The 18,500-nt window shown below is 46.2% G+C and overlaps 1 protein-coding gene across 1 annotated transcript in view; it reads left to right on the top strand.

The window, feature by feature from the left end:
• IFFO2 (intermediate filament family orphan 2) overlaps window positions 1-18,113 on the top strand; it is a 51,552-nt gene extending 33,439 nt beyond the window's left edge. The window contains exons 5-10 of the mRNA XM_084822066.1: window positions 1,575-1,717; window positions 5,747-5,867; window positions 10,749-10,841; window positions 11,455-11,585; window positions 11,703-11,799; window positions 16,814-18,113. Coding sequence (XP_084678192.1) covers window positions 1,575-1,717; window positions 5,747-5,867; window positions 10,749-10,841; window positions 11,455-11,585; window positions 11,703-11,799; window positions 16,814-16,852 — 624 coding nt within the window. The 3' untranslated portion in view covers window positions 16,853-18,113. The remainder of the gene's footprint in view (window positions 1-1,574; window positions 1,718-5,746; window positions 5,868-10,748; window positions 10,842-11,454; window positions 11,586-11,702; window positions 11,800-16,813) is intronic.
• The last annotated feature ends 387 nt before the right edge of the window (window positions 18,114-18,500 follow it).

The following is an 18,500-nucleotide window of genomic DNA, read 5'->3' as shown; positions in this document are numbered from 1 at the left end:
TTGCTCTGTTTGTTCCCATGTTGGGAAGGATCTAACTGGAGTGGGAAGTCGCAATCTTGCCCATGGGGGGATCGTGTATCTGCAGGAGCCTGGACAGGGACCATCTGGCCCTGGGTCACTCACACACGCGCATGCGCACAAATACACAGACACAAAGCGGCATTAAGACTTCAGTCTCTTTAGAGAAAGGGGGTGTGGCCATCTGGAGAATCCCAGAGAGCTGGATTTGGCCTGGAGGCCTGAGGTTTGGCACCCATGCTTTAGAAGAAGCCTTTCAATAAATCTCAAGAGCAGGCCTGTGTACGTGCTGGTGCTCTTGGGACAACACAAGAGGAGAATGTTGTTCAAATATGTAGGCAGCTGCTAAAAATCTCCATCCACAGGTAGGCTTGGGCTGTGTTCCAGGGAATAGGAGGCAGGCCATTGCTCCACAAGGTATCTTGTCACTCCCCTTATACTTACTGCCCGTGAGGTTTCATGCTGTGAACTCTTAAATCCCAAGGAGCACGGAAGGCTGTGCAATTTTAAGTCAAACAGAGTTCACCGAACACTCCAATATTGATTACTCAGGTCTGAGTTTACCTGCATTCGCTTACTGATGATAGTTTGTGTTTGATAGTTGCGAATGACAATCTGCCTCTTTCTGAGGAAGGGAGCTAGGTCCCTTCTGTTCCTTGGCGTTTCTAAACGGCTTTCTCCAATTTTATTCCACATAACCCCATTTCCTGGCAAAACACGTGCCTAGCTAGCTCTGCTTGTGGGTTCAAATGGCTGAGGACCCGGAATTCTCCTTGCAATTCGTATATGCACGGTCTAGTCCCCCCCCATCACTGTTCGCTGAGGTGAGGAAGGGGCCGCAAAGCGATGCCGTTTGCTCTCCGGCTTGTCACTCTGAGCACCTCCAGCTGCTTCTGTGTCACCATCTAGCCTTCGCATGGCTGGCGGTGGTCCAAATGGCTGTGCCACCGAGGCTTCCCCCGCCTGAAGCGCTAGCAGCTTGCTTTTGCTGTGTGCCATCTCGATTTGCTTTCCTGTGCTCTGTGTTCTACCACCTGTAACACATGTGATTTAACTAATCTTGGGGGCAAGCTGTTGCTTGCACGCTCAGGTCATTGGGGAAAGGGGAGGTGGTGCTGATGTGCTACAACAGGGGTGGGCAACTTCGTCCGATCCAGCAGCCAGTTTCCATCCCCTGGACTCCCCTGTAGTGGCAAAATAATTGGAGGTTTGCTGCTGTAATTCAGTGGCAAACTACCATGGACTGAAAAGGGCCATATTTTGCTTGAAAACAAGCGAAATGTGGCACTTCTGATTCTCTGTAGTGGTCTCCTGCTGAATTTTTTTGCCACTGCCCTGCTGAATTTCAGCAGTGTGGGGGTGGTAGCAGGGTTGGCAGGGGCTGCACTCAAGTCATGAGGGCCAAATGCGACCTCTGGGTTGTGTGTTGCCCACCCCTGTCCTACAGTGTTCTCCCCCACCTACTCCCCGTCCTTTCTTATCTCTGCCCCCCGCCCCCCATTTTGGTGCAGCAGCTCAGTTGAACTTTCTAGTCACTGCCCTTCTCTCCAATTAAGGTGGCCTCCAAGAAGAAAGAGCGAAAGCTTGCCTCCAACGAAGACCTCTCTGAACAGGATGCAGACAATGCCCGGTTCTCAGATGACGAAGTGAGCTGTTCCCTGAACATCACAGATGAGATGAAGAGGATGTTCAATCAGCTGTGAGTATTCCAGAGGTTCTTGGCCTTCTTTGGCTGTGGTCCCAGGGTAAGGTGGTACATGCATGGTGCACTCTGGGCAGAAAGAATATGAAGATTCTACCCTGAGGTGGCTCGTGTCCTTCAGTGAGGTGAGCAGAATTCTGTGGTTACTAATCCCACCAGTCAAATAGATCTGCCTGTTTTGTATAATTTCTGCATCTCTGGCAGCCTCTGCCCCTTCAGAAGTGCATTGAAGACCTGTAAAGGGTGCTTTGAAAGTGCAAATTTGGCCAGATCCGTGCTTTGGAAAAGCATCCCTGTCTGAGAAGGCAGAGAAAAGTACTTTGAAAAAGAGTGCATGCACGTGTGCATGCATGAAAGTGAGTGTGTGGGGTGTGTGCAAGAGAGTGAGTGTGGGATGGTGATGGCCTAGAGCAAGTGTGCAGAACTTCAGGTCTGGGGGGCAAATCCAGCCCTCTGGGGTTCCCCAGATAGCCACACCCCGTTTCCCCCCACTGCCAATCGTTTGGTGCTTTCCTGGCTTTTGTGCAGTTTTCCCCCCATTCTGAAAGGTTGAAATGCCTCTCCTGAGGTTTAGTGACTGACAGTAAGAGCTTTAAGCTACAGTACGGCCCTTTTGCCCCATCCGTTTGCCTTTGGCTCTGCCCACCACTGGAATGCAGCCCCCGAAAGCTTCTCTGAAATGGAATCTGTCCCTGAGGCTGAAAGAGGCTCTGCAGTCCCGACCTACGGAGAGAGGTAGTGGCAATCTCAGTTTAAGTTAATCACCACACCACCACCTCTTAAGAGAGAAAGAGAAATTGTATAGGGTGGTGGTGATGGTAAGATAGAAAGAGAGTGTGTGCGGGGGCTCTGGTCCCCACCCACTCCCAGCATGTTTCCCTGGACGATGACCTCCACTGAATGCAGCCCTTGATGGGGAAAAATGGTTGCCCATGCCTGTCACCTTGAAGAACATCAGGATGGCCCTGCTGGATCACACCAAATGCCCATCAAGCCCAACATCCTGCTTCTCATTGGCCAGACGGAGGCCTCCGGGAAGCCACCAAGCAAACCTTTAAGGCAAGGGGAGGGCAACAGTTTGGCCTACAACTCCTATCACCCCTAGCCAGCACAGCATACAGTGAAGGATCATGGGAGTTGTAGGCCAAAATGTCTGGAGCTCCCCACTGTCTGCTTTAAGGCAATAACTCTCACTCTGTTCACTAGCTGCTGGTACTCAGAGGTAGACTGCATCTGAACATGGAGGTTCCATGTAGGCATCCTAGGTAACAGCTATTGATAGACCCTTCCTCCATGACTGGGTCTAATCTAATGCCAGCTAAACTTAGCAGTCATCATGTTGTGGGGGCAAGAAACTATTACTGGAAGTACTGAAATGCCACCCTATGAAAATCATCGCTTTTGCTCCTGTGGGATTACATCATAGCTGGCTGCATGATCCCAAATAGATGTTTGCTATCATCAGGGCCAAGAACTTGCTTTTTCTTAAGAGAGTTTGGAGACCCTTGTGCAGAATTACAGAGACCTAAATATATTTGACTTCCTCCCCTGTTTAATACATTCCCTCCCCTCATCAAGCACCTCCACTGTCTTCTGCCACTCAGTGGGATGGAGGGGATGTTCTCAGCTCTACTGCCTCAGCCTGGCTATAGCTCTTTCTATAGGCTGCAAAAAATAATGAGCAGGGCGTGCCGAGAACGGCCTGTTGTGAGACCTTGCCCAGTCCAGGGGGAGCTGTAGCCTGTGACTCTGACTCAGAATCAGTGTCACAGACTATAGCTCCCCCTGGGCTGAGGCAGGGGCTCTCACCTCTAGCCTTTTCATGCAGGTTCACCTCCGGTGCCGTGGCATTGTGTCACATGTTTGGACAGGGCTACGTTGCAACGCCTGGCCCGCTCTCTCTGCAACCTTTCACAAATCTGTACATTTGAGAGTGGAGCGGCAGCCCATATGTTACGCTTCTGCCACAAACGCTAAGCGTGAGGGCTGTGTGTGCGTGCGTGTGCGGCTTCCTGTTCTCCTGTGGGTTGCTCTCAGAAGACAGAAATACCAACAGAGCTTACTAAAGGGGGTGAGAGGGAGCTGCTAGCTTATGTATATTGTTCCTGGAACTCACTGTGACTTCACCTTGCAGTCCTCTTCTTTTTTTATTGGCGTTTATCACTTAGTGTGCATCCCCTAGAGATTGTGGCCCCCAGTGAAACACTAGCTTAATAATCAAAATGCTGGCCTTAATGGTTGCTTTAATAGGGCTGAAGTGGGTGTGGGTTTTGTTCTAGTCCCTCTTTCCAGTGGCGGCATTAATCTTTTGATGCCCATTGTTGCTCTTAAAATGCCACACGCTTGGACAATGGCTGTTCTTAGCCCCTTGGTGCGATGGAGCAAAACTCTTGTGTCTGCAGGCCCACCCAGAAATCCTGCCATTTTTCTTTTGAAATGTGGCTTATCGAGGGTTGATTCTTTGGGGATGCTCTGCAAAAGAACCTTTTGGGTTTAGACACCATGGGCAGGGTTGATCGATCTGACTGTACACTCAATTGGCCGGTTTGTTGCATTGTTGGAAGTGAAAATAGATCCCTCTTGAAATCTTTAATGAATGATAACTGCATTAATGCTTTGTCTTTTGAGTTAAAGGGTTCAAGTGATTCAGATTAGTCTTCAAATGGGGCTGTTCAAACACAGCAGAGGGTAATTTCAACTGGGAGGCCTTGTAACTTTTACGGAGAGTGCTCTGAGAGCAGACTCTCTAGAGGGGAGCAAAGTATTAACTTGTCAACAGTCTTGCTGATTTGGGAAGCTGGCATATGCTCTCACGTTGCCTCTTCAAGGCCCCATCCAAGTTTTGATCCTATTCATCATAAGATAAGTGTTGACCTCGGCTTCCTGCTTTATCTGTTTTCTGCTGGGAAGGAAATGAACTCAGGAGACAAAAATGTTTGCCGTGGTGAGACTCAGCAGAGTAGCCAAAAGACACTAGGAGCATGGGCTGAGACAGTCCTGTCCTATGGGCCTTTAAAGCAAGCTAGAGGTTGTGATGCTTACACTTAAGTCTTCTCAAGCCTTCATCGAATTAAGATGTTAATCTGTCATGGTCTTGATTGGTGTAAACAGTCACAGAACTGCCTCCCACCCCCAAAGGTAGCCATGGTGGTCCATGAGAAAAAAAATAAAAAAGCCACAGTCGGGCAATACCTTTATTAGGAACATCCAGAATTCCAGAAAAACATGCAAGCTTTTGATTTCCCCAGGACTCTTCATTGGGCTGGCTGGTACAGAAAGCAGGGTTTTTTCCCCCTCATCCCCTTGCACATTTTTGTGGACTTCTGTTTGGTCCTAATAAATAAGCTTCATGGAGTTTTTTCTTTGGGCATAAAATGGTCCAATAAAAAGTTGTCTGTTTTTATGCTATGTCATCTTTGAGGACTGCCTTAGTCATATTGACTCACTAAGAGTCTCGCATTCCCAGGTGAAGAGAGTTGCATTATTTCATTTGTATGTCTTTTAAGCTGATCAGAGTTCTGTTAGTTGCAGAAGGCGATCTAGCTGTCAAGGGCATAACTGGAAATAGTGCAAATAGGGGGCAGATGAAACTAAACCAGCACAAAGCAATGAACATGAATGACTAATGGAACTCTGCTTGTCCCCTCACTGCTTTGAAATGCAATGTTGGTTTCACACGTATGTTGTGGGAGGTGTTGCATTCTTTTTCTCTTTTGGTGTGCAGTTGACACGCCAATTCTGACAGTACAGTTTTTGTGCAAAACTCCTAAAACCATTAACATGCAGCGCCACCTGGCGGGGAACTGCTGGGCTGTTGCTTTAAGTTAATGTCCGAATTTTGATTCTGCCCGTTGTGTGAATAAATGGATGAATGAGATCAGTGTGAAGCATCTTCTCTGCAGGGGACATGGGTGTCTCAATAAAAAATACTCTGTGTGAGTTTTCCCTAGTGCCAATACAGTCCTGTGAGCTTGTTTTGAAGGAGACTTATGAGGACTTTCAATGCAAAAATATTTCTTCCAACAGGCGTGAGACCTTTGATTTTGACGATGACTGTGACAGCTTAACATGGGAGGAGAATGAAGACACTTTGCTGCTTTGGGAGGACTTTACCAACTGTAACCCGTCAATTGAACTCCAGGGAGAGGTGAGTCTTGTATCCGATTCTGCCAGGAATGCCTTGAGGCAGCTTTTGCAGTCTTGATTTGTGGATGCTATTACCCGCCTGACTTCACTCCTTCAGAAGCAAGCTGTTGGTTGGGTTTTGGAGTTTTTTTTAAAAAAATAGTCATTGCTTAATTATAATCCACAACATAAAGGCAAATTCTCAAAAGGCTCCCTGGCACACTTTAGCACATCCTCTCTATGAGAGAATAAAATAGGTCCACCTTTGCAAAGTTTGATTGAACAGCTGCTGTATGGCTTCGTAGGTTCTTGAGTTGTTATTTTTAATTATTTTATTTGACCCTGAAGTCATGCCCGCTGCTTTTTGGACACTGTTGGATAAACAGGTAATAGCAAACAGAGTTACAGCTTTGTGATGGGGATGTTGGCTATGCTTTATATTTCTCTGCCCATGTACCATTTCCCCCATCTCTTCAACATGTATTTCTTGATACATTTCTCCATCAAAAGACCCTCAAGGCAGTTCTACAAAATTTAAAAAGAATCTTGCCCTTAAAACAACAAAGAGTCTTGTGGCACTTAAAAGACTAACAGCGTTATTATGGAATACGACAGCACGCCACCCTCCAGATGTGTTGGACTACAACCCCCAGCTCCCAGTGGGTCATGGGAATTGCAGTCCAACACATCGCCAGCCTGGAGGATACCAGGCTGGCAAAGACTACAGTCCATGGAAGGTTGTGCCGTAACAAATGTGCGATTCTTTGCGGTGACACAAGACCCTTTTCCTGCTGTAACAAACTAACAGGGCTACCCCTCTGGGTACTCTTAAAGTGTTAACAGTATAGGACAGTTGTGGCGGGGTTGTGTGGGGGATTTAAAATGGCCAAAGAAAAAAATTAATAACATTAATCCGCGCCAAGAGCTTTAATAAAAAGCTGCATTTTTGCTGCTTTCAAAAAGGCAAGCTGCAAGGGAGCCATCACTTGGAGAGCGTGTTCCACAGTCTAGACATGGCAGTCAAAAAAAGCAGTAGACGGGACTGGTTTGTTTTGTTTGAGTTTCTAAATGAACGTGTCATCTTCTGATTCTTACTTTGAGTTTTTGGAATCACATGACTGCCTTCTTCATGTGGGGACTCCTGTGATCCCTTTTTGATCTGGTGGCCTTGAACTCCCGTCACATGTTTGTTCTGCAGGCAGTGGCTATTTATAAATGTGGGGTTATTTCCAGGCACTTCACTGAATGGAAAGTGTTTTTACAATGTAGGTCAAGCTATCCCCCTTCTTCAGTTATGCTGTACTATAGCTACAATAGAAACATGGGGTTATGAGGGATAACGTTGGGTTGTAACTACTGGGTATAAATTGAGCAATCCTTACTGTTGCTAACATACGTGGCAGTGTTAAACATACTTGTGCCAACAACATACACATGCTCGATCTCCTTTGGAACACAGGTGAAATTCTTAAACTGGAAAAAACCCAGAAAAAATGAGGGTTTAGTGGGGGGTGGGGAACCAGAATTTTTTTTTTAAGCCAACCTTTTGTAACTAGAGTGGCTGGGTAGCTGGCCAGATGGGCAGCTAATAAATCTAATAAATAAATAAATAACTGGGATTTTTGGAAAATTTGGGGGGAAATCCATTTTTTCTTGGAGGGGGTGGTGTTTCCAAGCCTTTACATCTCTAGGAGGAACCTTAGGGGAAGCCTGTTGAATGTAAGTATTGGAAATGTAGCTGTATTGTGAGCCTGACCAAATTTTAACAGAATAAAACCCCCCACAAACATGTTACAGGCAGAGACAGGGAAACACAGAACTGAACTGACTTGTCCCACAGCAGCAAAAGAACTTTAGTGATGAAGGGCACAGTCTGTCCATAGTTAAGCACTTTGAGGTCTCATGGACTTTAAATGAATGGGACTTCAACTTAGCTCACTTTTGTATAGGAATGTTGAGCTACCATGACTCTTCCCTTCAAGAGTGTCAGGTCAACTTTTCCTTCAAGAGTGTCAGCTACCATGGCTCTTGAGCTACCATGACTCTTGAGCGACTCTTGAGCTACCATGACTCATTGAGCTACCACGAAATGTTGAGCTACCATGACTCTTCTTCAAGAGTGTCAGGTCAACTGGTTGATAAATTCTTAAGAACATCAGAAGAGCAATGCCAGATCAGACCAAGGGTCTGTCTCGTCCGGCATTCTGTTTACACGGTGGCCAACCAGATGCCCCAGTGGGAAACCTACAAGTAGGACGTGAGTGAAACAGCACCCTCTCGGTTGTGTTCCCCAGCAACTGGTATAGCGAGGCTCACTGCCTCGGATGCTGGAGGTAATAGTCATCATGACTAGTAGCAATTGACAGCCTTATCCTCAATGAATTTGTCTAATCCCCTTTTAAAGCCACCCAAATTCTTGGCTCATCTATGTCTTGTCATAGTGAATTCCACAGTTTAACTGTGTACTATGTGAAGAAGTCTCTCTATTGATCTGACCTGAATCTCCCACCAATCAGCTTCATGGGATGACCCCACTGGGTTCTAGTATTATGAGAGGGGGAGAAAGTTTCCCTATCCACTTTCTCCGTACCATGCATACTTTTGTATAGCTCTGTCATGTCTCCTCTCCTTCGCCTTTTGTCAAAGCTAAACAGTCCCAGAGACTGAAACCTTCCTTCATAGGGTAGTTGCACCAGCCCCTTGATCATTTGGGTTGCCCTTTTCTACATCCTTTCCAACTCTATGATATCCTTTTTGAGGTGCTTTAACCAGAGCTGTACACAGTAGTCCAAGTGCGGTTGCACCATATATTTGTATATGGGCAAATTTCTTCTTTTGGTCTGCCTAGTTCAGAAAAGCTGGAGCCACTGATTCTGCCGGTGCTCGCTGGGCTGTTTGGACAGATTAGTTCCGGTCTCTGCTGCCCAATAAAGTGCAATCCAAAATGCAACAATAATACGAACATAATATAAAATTGTTAACATACAAAATTTAAAAACCATTTAAAACAGCTGAACAGTTAAAATAAAATATCAGGCCCTGATACAATAACAGACATTAAAAGCAAAGGGCTGGATGCGCCTGATCTTGTCTGATTTCGGAAGCTGAGCAGGGTCAGCCCTGGTTAGTACTTGGATGGGAAACTGCCTGGAAATCAGGCTTCCTGCCATTGAGCAGGGGATTGGACTCAATGGTCTTGTAGGCCCCTTCCAACCCTATGATTCTGTGACATTCTATGTGCTGTCAAACGCCTGGGAACAGAGGAAAGTCTTAACGTGGCACCAGAAAGTTGACAGTGTTGGTGCTGGATGGACCTCACTGGGGATAGCCTTCCACAGTTGGGGTGCCACCACTGAGAAGGCCCTCTCCCTTGTTGCCATCCTCCGAACCTCTCTCAGAGGAGGCACTCGGAGAAGGGTCTCAGATGTTGATCACACTGCACGGGTAGATTCATACTGGGAGAGGCACTCCATCAGGTCCCAAACCATGCAAGGCTTCATAGGTTAAAACCAGCACCTTGAATTGGATTCAGAAACATACGGGCAGCCGGTGCAAGCAGACCAGAATAAGTGTTCTACGCTCAGACCTTTTGGTCCCTGCTGTCAGACTGGCCAATATGTCTGGAAAGCTTGTACTCATCCTCAACTGGAAAGCAACTGCAGTAGTCGCATCTCCTGAGGACTGTTTTGTGCCGACTGCCAGGAGCGCCTTCGTGTCAGTTTGCCGCGTTCTCTTTTTGTGAGGCGCATGGTATCTCAGAACAGCAAGAGATTACGCCAAAGTGCTAAGGCTGCAAAATGTGGCATTTTTTCCAGCCAGGTGCCTCTTCCAGTGAGCTGCAAGTGCCTGAGCGATAAAGTACTTTAGCGATGGGTTGGAATTAGCGGCAGATGATTTGCATATAGTCATGGGCACGCGTATGTGAGAAGTACAGTTATCAGTGGGGCATTACAGACGTCAGGCCTACCATGTCGCCTCTTCTAAAGGCTTTAAGAGGCTTAAATCCCTTCTAACTGAAAATTACACAAGGAGAAGGGTAGATTTGCCTTGTAGATCAGGAATAAAGGCTAATTGACTTGGGGGAACTCGTGTCTACTTCCGAGCACTGCTATTCGTTCTGTCCCAGCCTCCGCCTCCCCAGATGGAACTAGAATTTTTCAGCCATTCTTCTGCACGTAGGGCTTCAGTTTCTTGACATTGGCCATAAAGCTCTGTGAAGGCCACAGGGCTTAATTCCATCTAATGGACATTGGCCCTTAAATGTCAACATAGTATACTAAATATATGAGAGGAGGAGGAGGAAGGAAGTGTCACATGGAGGTCGGGTCCATCTTGGCTCGGAATAGGGCCTTAAGCATCGTAGCATCCACTCTATGGAACTCCCCACCACTACAAGTTAGGCAGGTACTAATCCTGGGTTTTCAGCATTTACCTTTTCTAACAGGTGTTCCCAGGAGGGAAGGTAATCTTGTTACATTTATTATTATTATTACTCCTTTTTTCCTCTTGCAAGGAACCCAAGGTAGCTTACACGGAACTCCTCCTCTCCATTTTATCCTGCCAACAACCCTGTGAATTAGGTGAGGCTGAGAGTCAGTGGCTGGTCCAAAGTCTGCCAGTGAGCTTCATGGCCAAGTAGGGGGACTAGAACTTGGATCTCCTGAGTCCCAATCCAGCACTGTCATTTCTACACCACACTGGCTCTCAGCCTTGTCTTTTGTACATGGCTTAGAAATTTATTGAATGTAAGAGATTCATAGATATTGTTAAAGAAATAAAATACATGCTCACTTGCATGTCTGGGACCCTAGACTGTGCCTATCTCTTTGACAGATTCTGGAAGACAGACATCCTTGATCACTACTTCCTAATGTCTGTCTGTCTCTCTCACTCACTCTCTTAGCAAGAGGAGAACCTTGGGAACATGATCCACGAAACAGAATCTTTCTTCAAAACGAGAGACCAAGAGTACCAAGAAACGATAGGGCAGATTGAGGTAAGAAGTGGCAAAATGCTACGCCTAAGAACTGTGTAGGTATGTTTAACACAGGGCAGCCTTACACCATGAGAGGTGATTTATCTTGGATTGTGATCCGCATAGCAAAGGCGCAGAATCCTGTGGGGCAGCCAAAGGAATGGCTCAGGCCAGCCATGGGTCAAAAGGCTGTCTTACTGCTGACTTACTCTTGAGGAATAACTTGAGAAAAGGCTAGCATCTCTATCTTTGTGTGCTAGCGAGAGCTGTGTGGGGTAAATGCCAAGAGTTGTGCAAGTGAGGTTGGCTTGTACGTGTGAAGAATAAGCTGGCAAACTTGTGTGGGGTGTGCATGAAAAACTCACAGCTCTTCCAGAATTGACATCAGTGTTAAGCTCTACAGGACTGTGCCAGATGAAATGGGATGGTAGCTAATTCTTAGCTTTGTAACGAGAGGGCATGGGAATGTTGCTCTCCGCTCACTTCAGCTAGGTTTGTTTAGGCACACGCTCAGTTAGCCACTTGGTTCTGATAGCTGCCTGCCCCTTTGAAGTGTGCAGGAATTTTGGGGGAAAGGCTGCAAGGAGGTTCTCGTGCAGCGCTTGACTGCCCTGTCCCCTCCACTTTTGTGCAGCTGGAGCTGGCCACGGCCAAGAGCGACATGAACCGCCACCTCCACGAATACATGGAAATGTGTAGCATGAAGCGGGGCCTCGACGTGCAGATGGAGACCTGCCGACGGCTCATCAAAGGCTCTGCTGAAAGGTAAGAACATCAGAAGAGCCCTGCGGGGTCAGCGTCCCTTGGAAAAAAAGTCTGCGTAACATGCAAGAGGGCCTTTAACAGCATGGGCCTCACCTGTCTCCTTTTCTTTGTTGCCAGAAATTCCCCGTCTCCCAGTTCATTAGCCAGCAGCGACTCAGGAAACACGGATGAGATTCAAGACGAGTTCGACAGAGAAGCAGACATCGAGCCGATGGTCAGCTGATAAATAACCAGAACGTTCGGGCGAAGAGGGGAGGGGAGGGAAGGAGAGAACTTAGAAAACAGAGGAGAGTGAAATATACAGAGAGATCAAAGACTTCACAGCCCTTGCCCAGGGTTTCTGAGGACTCATTCTAGTGTGCTTCCCCCCACTCTCCAAGGATTGGTGCTGTACAAATTTCTACTGTTCTACAAATGACAAATGTGTAGTTCTGTAAGGGAAAAGAAAATGGTGTTTAAATTGTGCCTTTGCCCCAAGCTGAGCCATTTTGCGCTCCACCGGAATATCATAGTGCTTTTTATATGTGAAATTATAATAACAAATAAGCTTATGGTAGCAGAGGAATATGTCACTGCAAAGGTTTAGGGCCGAATGAACTGCTGTGGGCTGGCTGATGGAGCGGGCCCTGTGGCAATGGGGCAGAAAAATACCATGCTGTTAGGAGGCAGCGAGGACAGGTATCTGCTGACCCCCCCCCCCCCCGCTGTTGACCCTTCCATGGTGCACCACTGTCAGCTCATGCAGTTCTAAGGGGTCTGCCCAGGGACATATTTACGCCCCCATCCCCCCGGTGCCTGGGAAGAACTTTTTTGGGGACCTGCATGAAAGAATTCCGAGAAGCTTGGGGGCAAGTCAAGGCAAGAATGCAGCAGTACAGTGGGGTGGGAATGTTTTTAATTACTATGCAAAAAAACACACACAGATACTTGGAAAAAAATATGTAAAGCGCTCGCCTTATTTGTGTGGAATGTTTGGTCCCTGCTGGGCTTCTGTATCTCTAGATGGGGTGGAAAGCTGAGCATTTACTTTGCACGCTGTATGTGTCCGTGGGGCTTGTTTTGGCCAAGGGGGTCTCCGAGCATCCTTCAGTTCCAAATGTCCTCCTTTTTTCAGTTTTTTAGGCACACTTATGCTTCAGCCATCATAGTTATTTTCTCTATGCACTTTGCTGTTGGGGGAGGGCTGCGTTTGTATGCTGCTTTCCTAAGCTCGGGGGACGATAGCTGGCATTCCAGGGTGAACAGGGCGCACCGCACTCACGGGATCAGTGTTAACTGAATGGCACCACCTGTCTCAGAACACAGGGAGAGGCTTCTTGGAGCCTGCAGAGCCCTCTGTAAGGAATATGGCTCTAGATGTCTTGGAGCATAGCATTCTTCAGCGGCCATGGCTGGGTTTTTTCCCCCAGTTGTATGGAAAATAAGTATTATATGTTTTGGATCAAAAAAAAAGAGAGTATTAACTGTATCCCCTGAAACTGAAGAAGCAGTGGCTAGTCTGCAGAAGAGTTCGTGTGCAAGCTGGCCAGATGCATGGACACAGTCAGCCTACTGGTAAAGGGGCTGTTGAGGATGGGTGGGTGGGTGGTCGAATATTTCCCTCCCCCTGCAAAATGCCCCTTCACAACTTGAAATCAGCTGGAGGAGAAATGCTCCTTCAACAGCTCCACAGACCTGAACTGGGTGAAAGCTGTCGCCTGGCCGATGGCTCCTTCTTGGCCTGACTCGCAATTGCTTTTTCATCTGTCTGCTTGAGAAGCCCAGCCTGGCCTGTGTAGCCCCCCCGCCCCTGCAGTGACCATGTGTCATGTAGCGCCCCCCCCCCCCCCCAGCTGAGTGGGCCTGGGTTTTGTGTCCTAGCCTGCTAATGAAACTACCCTCAGGGTTCAGAAGGGGTGGGGGGCCACCGTTCCCATCCATGCAGAGAGATGCGGTGTCAGAATGGGCCTTTCAGGATTTGCTGCTTGAAACCCAGTTTGCTGCTACTTACCTCTAGTTAGGAGTTTTATTCCGTAGCTTAGCAAACTTTTAAAAGCTTGTTGTGTAGCTTTTTTTTTGGTGAAACACTTGTTTATTTTCTCCTTTTTATTTCTTTTTTTGGGGGGAAGGAATTTCATTCCAAAGTGCTTATTCTTCGCATCCCCTTTCCAGCCACAGCCACATGCTTTCCTTACCTTTTGGGGCTTGACGGAGACAAGCAGTCCTTTTTTCTTTTCTTTTTATAGGGTTGGGAACTCTGTACTTTCATTAAGTGCATCTGGGGGCCCCTAAGCCAGCGCTGGATTTTGGCTGCGTTATTGCACTGTTCCTCAAAACACTGAGACACTCAAAAACACTCAAAACCCCTCTGTCCACAGGTGGTGGTTGCGTATCTGTCCAACTTCGCCGTTATTTAGCTGTCCTGAAAAGTGTGGTATTTACTGTTTCTGTGGCAGAAAAATTGAGCAGTTTATGGCCGTCCTATTTCATTGCTGCTAAACGTCTTCATTTTTTAAAAAACAATAATAGTTCAGGAGCATGGTTCAGCAGTTTTGCTTTTAATGGCTAGCATGTTAAGATAAAGAGCAGGGGTTGGCATGGCTGGGGGGACTGGTCCTTGTATGGCACTGTTGTTTCATACAGGGGGCCTGCTACCAAAAGGGTTCAGTTTGTAGCCGATACTAGGTGGCACTTGTTACGTAGGAGTTGTTTATTTTGTATGTGTAGAAGGTAGGTGGGAATTACCTGCATAAGAATAAAGGTAGAATGGTATGGAAATAGTGGTGAAAATGGTGGTCAGTGTCTTTTATATTGTATGCAATCTGTATTTAAAATTTTTGTCTTCACATTTTGGATCTGAGGTTTTCTTTTGTCTAAGGGATCGTAGGGTTAGATAAGCAAATGAGAACAGTCCTTTAACAGCTGCTGGTGGCATCCAGCGCAGCTTCTTTTGTATAGTATTTCTTTCCATCAATGCTGCTGACTTAGTAGACCATGGTTCCGTTGGATTTGCATTTAGTGTGTTTGAAATGACCAGACTTAAAGCTTGTCAGGAAAAAATATATATAAACATGCTGGACAGAATTTTAATGACCTCTTTTTTTTCCCTTCGTCTTCTGTAAAGCTGTAAATACTTTATTTTGTATTCATAAGGCAGTGTCATATTGACACTTTTTAAAAAAGACTTAAAACTGGGGAACAAATCTTGTTTTCTCATGGGTTTTTAAGTGGGTGGGGGGGTTTGAAGCTGACAGTTTTTCTTTGCTTGATAGCAAGGTGATGATGAAACAGGGTTTGTACAAAAATTGGTGTTTTCAGTGGACAAGCCTTGCACCTACTTTGGGGTGGCATGTTGTTAAGAAATTATAATGAAATGTCCAAAGAACCATAACCTAAATCTGTTCCCAGGATTTTGTAATTTCATCTTCGCTCACTCAGTGAAGCTAAAGGGTTTCCGAAACCGATGCCAAGGACAAAACAACAACCCTCTAGTGAAACTCCCATAGCTTATGCATGTATTCCTCCAAGTCAACGCTGTATTTTAAAGGTGTTGAGTTCAGACACCTTAACGATTTTTGGGCAGCATTTGGGGGAGGCTGTGTAACAAATCGCAGCAGCTGGGAAATGTGTTCACCATCCTTCACTCCTTTCAGAGGGGGAAAACCATGGAAATCCTGGCAAACGTTTTCGCCTCCCACTAGAGGGCAAACATGCCACAAACTTCCTCCCTCCAAATGCATTATTCAAGAAGCAAAGGCTTCTATATTTCCCCATGTGTATCAATTGGGAACTAAAATTTGAGATAAGAATCTGGGATTCCATTTGGGTGTGTGTGTGTGTGTGTTTAAAACAGGTCAAAATGCAGTTTCTGCAGAACAGGAGGAATTGGAGAATTACTCAAATCAAAGTCCTCTCCTTTGCTTCGAGCCATCTCTGTTAGCTCATATATTTCAGAGTGGAAGGAGGGTTTATAAATGGAAGCATGATTTTTTTTTTTTGCATCTGGAAGCATTTGGCAAATTAGAATCTGAATTATGGGAACTTGTGAGGGGTGCCTTATTCTTCCGGCACTTCATTTTTGAGTAGCGCAGGCTGGCAGGCCCTGCCTGCCAAATAGCGTTTAAAATCCATGCCCTGTAATTTTTTATTCTTTAGAATCAGCAGTTTTAATAAGGTTCTGCCTGACTTCATGCTTTCGCTGCCTATCACAGCCATACTTGGCTCAGAGGACAAAACAGCACTGTTCTGTGCTCAAATGTTCCCAGGAGCAGAAAGGTATAACTGCCAGCCGATTCATCTCTCTGGTTTTATGGATGGAAGACTGGCTTCCAACAAGGTCTTGCAGTGCCAAACGGGTTGCTTCCCCAAGATGCTTCCATCTGCAAAAATGACTTGCCTGGTTTGCCCCCGTAGTTTTGGCACATCTGTGTAAAAAATGAAAGACAGTATAAAGTCCCCCGCATGCTCTGTGTGTGTGCAGGAGGCTCCCTGCCTTGCAGATGCTCCTCCGTTCAAAACCAGACATGTAGTCAAAAATCAAGCGCACAACTGTTTTCTTCAGAAATGGACAGAAAAGCCGTTCTAGGCTTGGAGCAGTGTGTGTGTGTGTGTGTGTGTGTTTTTGCAACAGATCACTCACTTGATAGTTGCCTCTGTCTTGGAGGGAGAGCTCTTAGAAAAGGGTGCAGGAATGAAAACCGCTTCTTCTGAATTAATTTGTAAGTGTTGTTGCGAAATTTTGAACTGGGCATTTCTCCAGCTCTAGAAATCCGGCAGCCCCACATGGTCAGTGATCACGAAGATGGGCTTTCATTCCCAACACATTTTCAGGCCTGCTTTCCAGATGATTAGCAAAGGTGAACTTGAAATGCTTCTCTCTGCCAAGCTCTCTTGCTGACTTCACCTCTTTTGTTGGGAGAGACAGGAAAGTGAAGGCCTTTGACCCATTTTGGTAGAAGGGCAAAGGCAGCACTGATTTTAAGCAACCTGCTTTCAAAATAGCCTTTACGCTCCTTTGTAAATCCTTTTTTTTTTTTTTTAAAGAAGCAGAGGAGGAGAAACTTGGGTAGATGAAAGAAGTGAACCTTCTTGCTGTTTTCAAATAGGGTGTTGATGTCTGATCTTTCTCATAGCTCTTAATCTTTGGATAGGCTTGTAGGTAGCCTGTTACCTGTGGTGAGTAGAATTCCTGTAAGGCAACTATATTGGAAAAAGGTGAACCACAATTGAGCTGTTACTTTTCCTTTTAGGTCACAGAAGTCTGTGGGAGCATGCAGAGGGGCTGCTAAGCATCTCCATGAACTAGTAACGTCTTGTGCAGTCGCAAAGTTGCTGTTAGGAGTCTGTACATGCTGCACTTTATTAGGCAAGATAAGTTCTGAAATGGAGGCCCTGTAGTGCTTGTAAAGCAGCAGGAATTGCATGAAGCAAAATAGCTGCAGAAATGTGCATAAGAGCTGGGGGGGGGGGGTTGCAACAGGTGGGCGATGTAATTCCGGCAAAAGGAATGCAAGCACTGCTCTGTGCCAGCGCAAACTCAGAATTTGCAGAGCTGTCTAAAAAGAACGCTGTGTTTGTGATTAAAAAAAACAGGCATAGATTGTTTTTCCAAACAGTGTGACTTCGTTAGGAGTGACGTGTAAAGTCCTCCAAATGCTGGTGTCGGCGGTTTATAAAGGTGGTTTAATTTGGGGGGGGGGGCAGAAGGGTGGCAATTTAGATCAACCTTCTCCCCCCAACATACACATAAGTCCTTTCCCCTCATGACTGAAGTTGCGGAAGTATTTTCTTTCCAGCTGCAAAAACTGACTAAGAGTGGGAATGAAACCATTTACTGTATTGTTGTACATATTGTGCTTTATATTCTGTATATTAGCATATTTTAAAGGGCGGGGATTATAACCAGATCTAATGTACTTGTGCTGTCGTCAGAAAAAAGTTCCAAGGGTGAACCATTTCTTAAGCTCGTTCCAGAGGGGCCCGTTTTTTCATTTTGCCTCCACTTCAGATCAAAAGAGTGTTTTTTTCTCCTTTCCTCACATTGCAATCTAGCCTCACTCGCTTAATTAATAGACCAAATGTGCGCCTGTATTTAAGGGCAGTTGCTCTGTGTGTTTTACTGATGGTTCAAGGACAGTTTGGAAAAGACAACTGAGAAACTGTCCACTGCATGAGCCTTGAGCACCTTAGTGCTTCTACTCTCCATGTGGTTCATTTCCACACCCCTGTGAGTGCCAAAAGCTATTCCCACAAACGTTGGCTGGGATCCTGCTCTCTAGCTTGCCCATCTCTGCTTAACCGTCCTGTGCTGTTGGCACTACTTCTAGGAGAGGGCTCTGAAATTTGGTTTATCCTTCAGCTCTCAAATTCTTGCTAAAGAATGTTTCGTTTGGGGTATTTTTTTTCTTCTATCGTCCTTATTACACATACCAAACGGGCTTCTCTGTGAATCGGGGATGTTCCTGAAGCTTGTTGGTGGGGGGAAACGGGTTATGGTAATTCTTTGTTTAAAAGGAAGAAACCCCTTACAATAAATGCCAAACTTCCTGGATACTGAAGTTGTTGTGTGTGTCTTTCTCTTGTGCAAGTCCCCGTGCATTCACTAGGAGGGCTAATTCTGTTTCAAAATGCAGCCACTTTCCTCTTGTAACTGATCCATCTTGTGGCCAGACGCTAGATCTGACTTAACAGCACATTGTTGCTGTCAAGGGTGGGCGCATAGCTCAGTGGTGGAGCACCTGCTTTGGACACAGAAAATCCCAGGTTTGATAGCAGGTGGTAACATAAGAGCCCCGTTGGATCAGTCCACCTAGTCCAGCATTCTGTTCACACAGTGGCCAACCAGCTGCCCACAGGAAACCCACAAGCAGAACATGAATGCAATGGCACCCTCCTGCCTATGTTCCCCACCAACTGGTGTACATAGGCTTCTGACAC

The sequence above is a fragment of the Heloderma suspectum genome, chromosome 15, assembly GCF_057233095.1.
Source record: "Heloderma suspectum isolate Gila_16-S chromosome 15, 16-S_ref, whole genome shotgun sequence".
NCBI classification, from domain to species: Eukaryota; Metazoa; Chordata; class Lepidosauria; order Squamata; family Helodermatidae; genus Heloderma; species Heloderma suspectum.
Note: the sequence above shows the minus strand (reverse complement) of the source record. Positions and strands in the feature narration are given on the sequence as shown.